This window comes from Loxodonta africana, chromosome 16 (assembly GCF_030014295.1).
Source record: "Loxodonta africana isolate mLoxAfr1 chromosome 16, mLoxAfr1.hap2, whole genome shotgun sequence".
Classification (NCBI taxonomy): Eukaryota; Metazoa; Chordata; class Mammalia; order Proboscidea; family Elephantidae; genus Loxodonta; species Loxodonta africana.
The window spans coordinates 34,160,869-34,173,106 of record NC_087357.1 but is presented as its reverse complement, the minus strand read 5'-3'; the positions used below and the strand labels follow the sequence as shown (position 1 = coordinate 34,173,106).

The 12,238-nt window shown below is 42.4% G+C and overlaps 1 protein-coding gene across 2 annotated transcripts in view; it reads right to left on the bottom strand.

The window, feature by feature from the left end:
* Positions 1–12,238, bottom strand: part of DNMBP (dynamin binding protein) — a 134,222-nt gene that overhangs the window by 8,928 nt on the left and 113,056 nt on the right. For both annotated transcript variants that reach the window (XM_064269453.1, XM_023546824.2), the window contains 5 exons: positions 9,288–9,416; positions 7,131–7,463; positions 6,375–6,554; positions 4,776–4,974; positions 2,834–3,378 (listed from right to left, as the gene is read on the bottom strand). In XM_064269453.1, coding sequence (XP_064125523.1) covers positions 2,834–3,378; positions 4,776–4,974; positions 6,375–6,554; positions 7,131–7,463; positions 9,288–9,416 — 1,386 coding nt within the window. The remainder of the gene's footprint in view (positions 1–2,833; positions 3,379–4,775; positions 4,975–6,374; positions 6,555–7,130; positions 7,464–9,287; positions 9,417–12,238) is intronic.

Genomic DNA, 12,238 nt, shown 5'->3' with positions numbered 1-12,238 from the left:
ATCCTATCACTATGATGTTAACGAGATGAATTAGCTGCAGTTAAACTGATGAGATCTACAAGATTAGATTTTATCTTAACTCAATCCCTTTTGAGATATAGAAGAGAAGCAAAGAGAGAGAAAGGGGGACCTCATACCACCAAGGAAGCAGTGCTGGGAGCAGAGCATGTCCTTTGGACCTGGGGTTCCTGTGTGGAGAAGCTCCTAGACCAAGGGAAGATTGATGACAAGGGCCTTCCTTCATAACAGATAGAGAGAGGACTCCTTCTCTTAGAGCTGGCACTCCGAATTTGGACTTCTAGCCTCTCAGACTGTGAGAGAATAAATTTCTCTTTGTTAAAAACATCCACTTGTTTAGATGACTAAAACAGAATTTGGTACTTGGAGTAGGGTGCTGCTCTAACAGATGCTTAAAATGCAGAAGCAGTTTTGAAACTGAATGGACAGAGGACTCGGAAGGAAGTGAGGAGAGCTGTTAAGCTGGAGATGGTGCAGACCGCAAGAACCGGCTGCAGAACCAGGAGACCAGCTTGAGGTGGCCCTGGAGCTGACTCATGAGGCTTCCTGTCAGGGTGAGGTACCTCCAGGCACTTATCAGTGGAGCTAGGCTTGCCGACCCACAGAGCAAGAGAGCTGAATGCCTTCAAGCTGAAGTTTACTGGCAGAGTGGGGTGCCTCCAGGCACTTATGGGAGCTACAGAGCTTTGGAACACTTGCCCCAGCAGGGCAGACAAGGGTGGCAAGGCCCTAGGGACTGAGAGAACAAGAAACCGGGAAGCAGAAACTGAAGAGACAAGGAACACAGGAAGCAGAACCACCTCAGTCTCAAAGGGTATGGCCACAACCTCTGGGGTTTCAAAGGGTGGAGCCATGACTTCTGGTGTTTCTAAGGGTAGGGCTGTCACTCAGATGGACTAGGAGAATGATGCACCTAAAGCCAAGGGAGCAGAATTGCTGTCCCAGTGGGCCTGGAAGGCAGAGCTGAAGTCTAGGCCCAAGGGGCCTCCACTCAGAATCCAGACAGTGTGGCCAAAACCTAGTCTAGAGGGTAGGGCCATTGTGTACACGGTCTCAGAGAACTGAAGATTACTTTCAAAGCCTTGGGGGCTAATATAATGTGTTCTGCTTACTTGTTTGGTGCCTGTTATGCCTTCTTTCCCTCCAATTTCTCCCATTTATAATGGAAATGTCTAGCTTGGGCCTGCCTGTTGCATCACTGTACCTTCTGAAGCAGATAACTTGCATTCTAGATTTCACAGAGGAAGAGGAATTTTTGGATTCTGGACTTGGAGTTGATTTAAGACTTTTGCTATGATATGATGGGGTGAATATGTTTTACATGTGGCAAGGACACGAATTTTTAGGGGCCAAAGGGTGGAATGTCATGCATTGACTTGTGTCCCCCAAAAATATGTGTATCAATTTGGCTGTGCCATGATTCCCAGTATTGTGACTGTCCACCATTCTGTCATCTGATGATGTGTTGTAAATCCTATCATTATGATGTTAATGAGATGGACTAGCTGCAGTTATGCTGATGAGATCTACAAGATTAGGTTTTGTCTTAAGTCAGTCTCTTTTGGAATATAAAAGAGAGAAGTAAGCAGAGACAGGGCGACGTCATACCACCAAGAAAGCAGGGCTGGGATCAGAGTGTGTCCCTTGGCCCCAGGGTTACTACGTGGAGAAGCTCCTGGACCAAGGGAAGATTGATGACAAGGACCTTCCTCCAGAGCCAATGGAGAGAGAAAGCCTTCCCTTAGAGCTGGCACTCTGAATTTGGACTTAACTGTGAGAGAATAAATTTCTCTTTGTTAAAGCCATCCACTTGTGGTACTTCTGTTATAGCAGCATTAGATGACTAAGACAGACCTGATCAAGGGTAGGAGTTGATCAGGCTAGAACTGAGCTCTCTGAACAAAGACAGAATAGTAAGAAAGGGCTGTTTTTTCCCTTGCTGCATCTAGAAAAACTGTCCATTTGGTAGGTCTAGAAGTGGGAAGTCTGATCTGGGCCACAGGAACAGAATCACTAGAGAAACCGGCATGTACGATGCTAATCTGCAGTACTGAGGAACGTGGCGTGGAAAAGTATGAGCTGAGAAACTACTATAAAAACTGGTCTTACAAACTCAGACCTTGGCAGAGGCAAACACCTCCACAAACTGGGACATGGCATGATCCAGGGTCTCCCAACAAAGGTAACACCTGCGGAAGATGAGCTCACAGACACTTCTTATAAAGCGTACAATGAAACTCACGGCTGTAGAGTTGGCAAATTCAACACATGGGTGAATTCACAGCTGAGGAACTCCATAAAATAGAGCAATCTCGAGTGGCTTGAAAATACATAAATTTAAAATGTTCACAATATAAAGGCTATATTTAAATCCAAAAGATAAAAAAAGGCCATTACAAAAAGAATAGGAAAAATTGAAAGAGAAACAAATGTAAATTCTAGAAACAAAATCATAGTTGTTTGAGTAAAAAACTAAATATATGGGTTAAACAGCAGACTTTATACAAATAAAGAACTAGTGAAATGGTAAAGCAGAAAACATGTCCACGATAAGACCTTTTGACACCCCATGATAAGAAGGGGTGTAGGAATAGCCAGTCAAGTGGCAGCCACAGAAGTGTTCAGAAGGGTACATTTGCTACCTCTTACAGTAGTGAGTTTCCTTATGTGCTTTATATGATTTGCCTGTGAGCTCATCTCCAGATCACCTCCCAGGCCCTCAGACAGCCTGACACACCCACTCCTGGAAGAACATCGTGGCCACAACATGCTCCCTGCCACCTGTTCCACTATGGCAAACCAGGGGAGCACTTACCTGGTTGCCTTCCATCTCACTGTTTTCTGGCTCTTTTTTGTCTTCCATGGGCTGGGCTGTCCTTGCACATTCTTTTACAAGGTCTTTACTTTGCCCATTTCGCCGTGGCGTAGAGCAACCAACCGTTTCTGGATGCCTAGAGCATCGGTAGCTCCTCGGGGTGGTAGTGGGTTGGGTAGTGTCCCTGGCTGCATCTACGGAGTCCCATGGCCTAGGATGGGAGGTGGAGTCTGTGTCTGCAAGGCATCTGGAAGGGTTACTCTTTACATCACCCAAGTTTAAAGATGCATTGAGATTTCCGTGGTCAGTTTCCTTCAGTGGAGATGCATCTTGTGGCTGTTTGTGGCAAGACCCTGAGGTAAAGGACACAGCCATGCTGCTGGGGTTGAAGGTCAAGGTGCTGCTGCTATTCTGCCGCTGGAATCTGGGAGAGGAGCTGCTGTGCTCTGACTCGGTGGAGGAGTAGCTGCCAACAGACATGTCTGAGTGGCTTCGACGAGGATTGTAGGGTTTCAGGAAGGAGCTATACACAAAGCCTTTGGTGACTATGGGAAGGAAACACAGCATTAAGAGCTTTTAGTAGAAGCGGGGAGAGAGGAAAGAAGGATCAATAATTAGACCCAAAATAAAATGCCTAGTGACAAAACATGTAAACACTCAATCCCAGGATACAATGTGGGTGGGCAGAGACTAAAAGCTGTGGCTACCTGCCAGCTCATTCTTTGTCATGGCCTCCTAACAGATGATGAGGACGGCGGTAATAAAAACCACATGTTGGAGAATGGGTACGTGAAGAGCATTCAGAAGGATATCTAGATGACTGAAACAAAAGCTAAGGGGAAGACTAACCAAGGGTGTGTTCGGTATACCAAGCGTGGTAAAGGACTCGGTGTCTGGAGAGAGCCCCTCGCACATCTCCCCCCGCCCTCTTTCCCATTCTTTACACATGAATCTCCACTTCTGGCTTAGGAATGCTGAGGAAATACTGTGAGAATATTCTAAGGTAGGAAATGTTTGTATTAGTCAGAATATGTGCACAACACACATACAGCATACATTTATTTTAATAACTGTCCTAAGATGATGAAAGAGGGGGCCAAAAGTGTTTTGAAATTCAGGTTTTTGGAAACGTAATCAAGTTTGTATATATTTTATAAAAGCTCTAGCAGGGTCAAACCCATTACTGTTTCTGTAGCAAAATATATGACTATTTACACCAAAAGGGATAATAAGACTATAAATAGCCTCACATCACTTTGTTCAGGTTTAACCACCAACTGAGTTCAGATCAGGCTGGGTTTTGTCAAATGAATTCTTAAAAACACACATACACATACACACTTTGTTTTTCAGAGCTTTAGGGATTTGGGATTTGTGGGCAAAGGATTATGGATCAGTCTTATTCTTTGTACTAGTCTTTAAAATCTGTACACTCCTCCCCCGCCCTGCAAAAAAACCTGTGAAAGCTGTGAGCTGTTTTTAAGGCAAATCCCTAAATAACCACAGGGAAAAGCTCAGGAAACAAACAAACTGCACTTTAAAAACCTGCTTTTACAGGTTTCAAATTCACACACAAAACAAGGGATATTATATAAATTGGAAGAGGGCAGCTTATTTTGAAGTTTACTCAGAACACGCTGAGTGGGAATAGGATTACATCAAGCAGTCTATTGTTTGTGAGTTGTCAGACATGGTAAGATCTCGCGAGACAAGTAACAGAATTTCCACTAGAATGTGCAAAACCGAAACCAAAACCAGGTTTTGTTTCAGTAATGATTTGGGTATATAACACTCCCTGGAGATGGCCACAACTTTTAAAATTATTTTTCCCTTTCATCAAAGAAGGCTCTCATGTTCTCTTCTGGACCACAGGATTCAGGTACAGCTCGAAGCACTTTTTCCTCATGTAGAGTTACATTAATCAGAGGGCTAAAATTCTTACCTCCATTGTCAATCAGCCAGCGGTTCTGACTGCCCATGGGGTCTTTTTTTTTAATCACACCTACAAGGTCACCTTCCAAAAGTGAGACATCTAGGTCTTGAGCACCATTGAAGTTTCGCTCTGCTTGGAAGAGTTTTTCAGGGGGATACCTCGCCAGAAGGGAAGCCCGGAGTTCTTCTGACTGCAACATGTAACTTGGCTGAAAGGCAACACAAGAGATATCAACAGAACACTCGACTTGGTCAATTTCCCAGCAGCCATGTTTAGTCCCAAAACACACTGAGGGCCTCAGAAATGAGGACAATGACAACCACCCACTTGCTACTACCATTAGATATTTCTAAGGTGACGAGGTAAAAAATCATGATCTGTTAGGTAAGTTTTGGTGCCTTCATAGCTATTAAGAACATTTAGCATACATTTAGTTTGACATCTGTTATGTTGTGACAAAAAAAAAAGTAACTTAAATGCCACCTAGAGAATCAAAATACCTAAGTAGTATTACTAGGTCTTCTTATATTTTGCTCTAAACCCTAAACAATTGAGACTCTCTCTATCTCTAACTTCCCCATCTATAAAAACAAATATTCATAAAAATAATAAAGTTGATTCTCCCTTTTAAGGTAATATAAATCAACATCTACGGGATAATACGGGGCAAAAAAATTGAACCGAAAGGCAAATTAGCATAGTCTTTTAGATTATGGCCCCAAGTAATCTGTATATTTTATCCCACTTTTTAAAATATGGAGGAATTCAACAAGAATGTAACTCTAGGTTAAAAAGCAGTGAGCCGTTAACTGTTTGCTGGTATAATGACCAAAACTAAGTAGGCTTGGCAGAATTAATATACCATCAATAGTTCATTAAGTCTTTCACTGTAACAGAGTAAGATCTAACAATGCTTTTCAGATGGCAACTTGAAGTACATATCAAGTGTGAGAAAACTACAGGCAGAGCCGCACCAAGTACAAGCAGGCACATTGGTGACGCTCAGTAACATGAACGAATGAGCCCACCAACGATGGTTGAGAACTCAGTAACCTTTGTTCTCCATTTATTACAAAATATTTAACTCCTCCTGAAGTGTTAATCTGTACAAGCAGAGCTGGGTCCATCAATAATAATAGTAAGGATGATTATGATAACAGCTTACTTTATATGCCACTTACTATGTGCCAGGCAATTTCTAAGTGCTTTACATGTATTGGAAACCCTAGTGGTGGTGTGGTTAAGAGCTACGGCTGCTTACCAAAAGGTCAACAGTTCAAATCCACCAGGCGCTCCTTGGAAACCATATGGGGCAGTTCTACTCTGTCCCATTGAGCTACTATGAGTTGCAATCGACTTGAGGCCAACAGGTTTGGTTTCAGTTTTTTTAACATGTATTAACTCATTCAATCCTAATAATAATCCTATGATACAGATACAATTATTACCCTCATTTTACAGATGAGAAAACCAAGGCATAGGAAAGTTAAGTGACTTGCTCAAGGACACATTGCGGATAAGCTTCAGTCTGGAATCTGAACCCAGGCAGTCTAGCTCCAGAGTTAGCCACTAGGCCATGCTACCCTTCTCTAGGAGTTCCATGCTCACCAGGCCCACGAGTGGCTTTCGAACAGGCTGGCGGTCCATGGTTTTCCTCTCGAATGGCTTCTTGGTAGCTGGGAGAGACTCTGGGAAGAAGGTGAACACCTGGAGCTGCTGCAGAACTCTGCTGTGCTCTTCATGGAAGATGGCAATAAGGTTTCCCTCTCTGTCAGCAACTTTAAGTAACTAGAGTCCATGGGAAAAAGAGACAGAAGAAAGAAGAGAATGTGAGTGAAAGATCCTGGGACTGACAAAGTCTCATCACAACCAGCTGGAAGCTAAAGTTCGGCAGCAGTTTGCTCTGCATAAGCTACCAACACTAAGGCTTGAGTCGCAGCCTGATCGAGAGACAAAGCTCTCTGACAGACATTAAAAAGCCACAGGTTTCATGGTGCCATCAAGGGATCAAGAAATCCAATTCTTGCAGGACTTCGCCTATGCCAAATTTAATCTACCTGGTTTGTATACGTCCTTGGGTGGCAAAAAGGTTAAGCGCTCAGCTGTTAACTGAAAGGTTGGCAGTTTGAGTCTCCCCAGAGGTGCCTCGAAAGGAAGGTCTGGAGATCCACTTCTGAAAATCACCCACTGAAAGCCCCATGGAATGCAGTTTTACTCTGTCACACACAGGGTCGCCATGAGTTGGAATCAACTCAGTGGTAACTGGGTAGCTTGAATAATTCCTCAAACTACTACTGTGAATTCCCATAAAAACACCAGCACAGCTTCCGAGACTACTCTCCCTCAGAGGAGTAAGGAACTCACTGAAAGCAGAGGCCGTAACTGCTCCAGTGCCTGGTGCACGAAGTCTCCGTGGGCTTCAGCGTAGCCGTGGACACAGTTGGTGAAGAGGCCCTGGGCGTACTGGTGGAACTTTGGCAGCTCGTCCAGCAGCTGGGCGTTCAGGGCCTCGTAGTTGTTCCGGGCAGACTGCAGCTCCTCCAGAGTCTTCTTGTCCTTTAGCTTCTCTGCTCGTTCTGTGCAGTTATAGAAGTCCAGGAGCTTGTCAAAGCGTTTCTGCACCAGCTTGTGGGGCCCTGTAAACATGCTCAGTAGCTGATTTAAGGGAGAGATAACCAGCCGCTCTGTCCTCTCTTTCTGTAGGGAAAAGAAACACATTAGCCCAGCTGGACTCTACCAGTATCCTGTATTTGTTACTTCCCAAAATACTCCTAAGGCTGACTCGGTCATGTACCATCTCCATTGGTCCCAGTGCACAAGCTGTATTCACGTAGATTCACAGCAAGGTTTTATATCCAACATTGAAGACTATACTCACATAATCCACAAAAGGTTTGCAAGATATGCTAATCCCACTGTAACTGACAACAAATGCTAAATGACAAACATTATTAATTGATGTTTGCATTCCAGGCTAGATGTGACAAATAGCCTCATGCCATTTATCCTGTGCATGTGTCTATATGGCTTGAATTTAACTTACCATTTAGTTGTTACATAAATCTGATGCAGGGTAACTTTCAGACACCCATAATACCTTTTCTAATTAGAGCTACTTGGTAATACCAGTTTTCACCTTTAAAAGAAGTTTTCTCTTTAATTCTTTCTAAAGGGACAGAAACTGTAAGCAGGGTGTTGAACACTTAAAAAGCATTAATGGATACTTTGTAATTTCCTTTTAATAAGATGCTACTGTTGGTACGCCTGTAGGTTCCCCAAGCATGCCTATCTTCTTCAGGCTCAGGCCATCCCGAAGTCTTGAAGAAACTATCTTTCTACTTGGGATTAAACAATGTTATTATCCCAAGTAAGGAGCCCTAGTGGCACAATGGTTAAATGCTTGGCTGTTAAGCAAATGGTTGGCGGTCCCAACTTACCCAGTGGCCCCACGGGAGAAAGCCCTGATGATCTGCTCCTGTAAAGATTAGTCTAGAAACTCCTATGGGGCAGGTCTGCTCCATCACGTGGGGTCGCTATGAGTTAAGTTATTACACCTACAGATCTTTTCTTTTGATCAGTTATCAACAGTGATGCCAGATTAAATTTTCTAGTTTTCATTTGATCTCTGAAACTGTTATCACCAGCTACAAAAATTCCTTCTGAATACACACAAAAGTCTTTCCGGTCCCTTCAACTAATTGAAAGTCATATGCTTAATCAGGGCTTTCAACCAGTTCTGCCTGGTTCAGTCACGGTAGACAAACTGAAACCTGAACGGACCCGAATTTTTAAAATTAGGGTGAAGTGGACTGATAACCACAATAGGAAAAATTATGGGTCGAAGCCCTGATAGAAACTTAATCTCCCTATTAGAAAACAAGGGCAACCAGCACGCTGCATAGCAACCAAATCTCTTGACCAGCAGAGTCAGAAACTGCAATGCTCTGCTCAGAGATGGCTGCCGACTGTGCCACTTTGAATGTAGGTTGCTCTCCACAGTCCTGTCAATAATCCAATCTCCTGCATCAGGCTCCTGAAAGGGCTAACTAAGCCTCTTCTGAGTCTCCCATTCCAGGGATTCAACCCGTGATTTTTCCCGTTCTGGTTATCAGTTGGTCTGCGTTGCGCACATTTTAAAAATCTGGGTCTGTTCCAGCTTCACCTTGTCAGCTGTGACTCGATCAGTTCAAACTGGTTCGAAGCCCCGTTAAAACCCTGACAGGAATATAGCTAAAGGACAGCTAGTACTCCTGAGGCATGGTACATGTCTGTGTGGAATTAACTTTTTCTTGATCCCTGGTGGTGAAGTGGTTAAGGGCTCCATGGTTTGAACCCACCAGCCCCTCCGGTGGGAGAAAGGTGTGCAGCTTGGAAACTCTATGGGGCAGTTCTACTCTGTACTACAGGGCCATTATGAGTCAGAATTGATATGATGGCAATGGGTTTTGGGTTTGGATATTAAAGAGAACCCTGGAAGGAAGCCTAAACCACAGAGAATGGGTTAAAGAAAGTGTCCCTTACAAAACTCATGAAGAGCTGATCACTGATGTGGCGATGCACCTTCTCGAACTGCTCCAGCTCTCTGTTTCCCTTCTCCATGCACACATCCCACATGCTCATGGCGGCCACCACTTTCACACATGCCGATTCCTGGAGCCAGGTGGAAACAAACTCAAGTAAGATCATAGAGAACTTTCTAGCTTTCATCATTCATTCTACAGCAGTCTGGGACAAAAGGTTTCATAATTAAAATTTTTCACTTATATTTTAGCTTTGAAAGGAACATGTCTTATAAGCTAGTGCTTAAGAGATAACCAAAACATTGGCAGTTTGAATCTACCAGCTGCTCCTTTGAAATTCTAAGGGGCCATTCGACTCTGTCCTATGGGGTTGCTATGAGTCAGAATCGAATTGAAGGCAACGGGTTTGGTTTTCTTGGTTATGGGGAAGAGAGAAAAGTCTTCCTCAGAAAAACCGCTGAAGACTTTTATCATCTCTTTAGCATTTCCTTATGCCCCTAATTGGGGGGTTTCTTTTTTTGTTTTTTTAAATAATTTTGTTGTTGTTGTTGCTGAATCTATAGAGAACATACATCAAGAATTTCTACATGTACAATCCAGTGACACTGACTACATTCTTTAAGTTGTGCAACCATTCTCACCCTCCTTTTCCATATTGTTACTCCCCGTTTACATAAATGCACTGCCCCCTAAGCTTCCTATCTAACCTTTCAAGTTGCTGATGTCAATTTGATCTCATACAGATCTTCAGAAGAGCACAATGCTCAAGACAGACATTCTTTGCTAATTAAGTTAAACTACAGGTAGTTTCCAACTTTTGACAGGGTTCTGCTCCAACGACTCCATCATAAGTCAGTTCTGATGTAAGCTGAATACCTCTTTTTTTTTTTTTTTTTAGTTTTCATTATTATTGCCTTCATTACCAGTATCTTCATAAATTATAACACTGAATATCTGAGAAAAACACCAGCAAATTACACACTGCAACACTGTATGTAGCACGTATTATTAACAGTAAGATGTACAAAAAAAAAAAAAGATGGTTGTAAGTGTGGACCGTTGTAACTTGCATACACCGTAAGTCAGGGACTACCTACACTGTTCAGTTTAAGGAGCCCTGGCAGCACAATGGTTAAGCGCTCAGCTGCTACCTGAGAGGTTGGTGGTTCAAACCCACCCGTGCCTCTGTGGGAGAAAAGACCTGGCAATCTGCTCTTATAAAGATTTCAGCCTAGAAAACCCCATGAGGCAGTTCTATTCTGTTATATACAGTCACTGTGAGTTGGAATCTCCTTTGTGGCACACAACAACAACACTGTTGGGTTTAAAGAAGACTTCAGGGGATATTTTTAGTTTAAGGTTTAAAGATTATCTCAGGGCAATAGTTTCAGGGGTCCATCCAGCCTCAGTGGAATTCTGGAATTCCATGAAAATTTGAAATTCTATTCCACCTCTTCCCCCCTTTAGATCAGGATTCTTCTATAAAATCTTTGATCAAAATGTTCAATAATGGTAGCCAAAGGAGGCAGCTGTTCATGGAGGGAATTAGCCACACATTCCATTTCCCTAATTGGAGTGTTTCTTAATTCACCAAAAAGTAAATCATCAAATTAGAACCAAGATGATTCCTCTAGGATTATGATAAGTGAATTATCTGTTCGTCAAGTATTAACTCATATTGTTGCCTCCTCAATGGCAGTTGTCCAACCACCTACTGATAATTACAATCCTACTTCCTTTGCTCTGACTTTGACCCTCTTGGTTCCTCTTACCCTGCTGTTTTTCCCTTTCTTTGTCAGAGTATGATGTATCTTCTAATACACAATATAATTTACTCATGTTTACCTATTATTTCTATCTCCCACCCCACCGCCACCTTCATTAAATGTAAGCTCTATGAATGGAGAGATTTATCTGCTTTGTTCACTGACTCAGTTATTTGCTGAATGAAAAATACGTAAGTGGGTAAATGTACAGTTAACTCCTCCTGATTAGTTCTAACAGCTTTTGAATCCCAGACTGGTTTTCCTAGGCTACTTGGCACAATGTTGGACTTCTGACTGCTTTAAGTTTAGGTAATGCCTATTTATGTTGATATCAACCCAAATAAAACCTAAATGCAGTCAAAACTGCATTAATAATATCTCAAATATAAATCAAGTCCCTAAGCAAAAAATATCAGGACCTCATAAATTGGTTTGATATTTTATTTTTATGATGCTTAGACCCTTTGTCTATTATGTAGAGGACGGTATCCGAGACATATTAAGCATATTAAGCAGAAAAATCATAGAAAATACATGTATTCATTCATAGAAAAATGGATATATACTATGCTTTGGCAATGCGTACTATGGAGAAAAAAGGATTGGGAGAGGAGAAATACAAGGGAAACTTCTCAGCTGTTACTCTACAGGAATTTATATTGAGTATTTTGCAATGGGCATGCATTTATGACCTATAATTTTAAAATGCTTTTTAAAACAATGAGCATTAAGATAACCTTTCTATGTTTTGCTGTTACTTAGATCAAACTTTTGATTATAAGCTTTCAAATACTTTTCTCCTGTCCCCAAGGAGTAAGGAACCCACTTCAATTTATCCAGTGGATGACTCCTCCCAAACCAGTGCTCTGTCAGAGGGGTAAACTGAGAAATCTTTCAAATTCCTGCTAAGAGGGACAATTAACGTGAACCATGATGTCCTCTTATTTTTTAAAAAAGAAATGTTGTGAATTTCCAAACTATCAGGCCATGAGCTAATTTGCTGCTGTTGTTGTGTGCCATCTAGTCAGTTCTGACTCACAGTAACCCTATCGGACAGAGTGGGGCTGCCCCATAGGGTTTCCAAGGAGCGGCTGGTAGATTTGAACTGCTGAGTTTTGGTTAGCAGCCTGAGCTCTTAACCACTGTGCCACCAGGGCTTCATTTAGATACCAAATTATACTGTAAA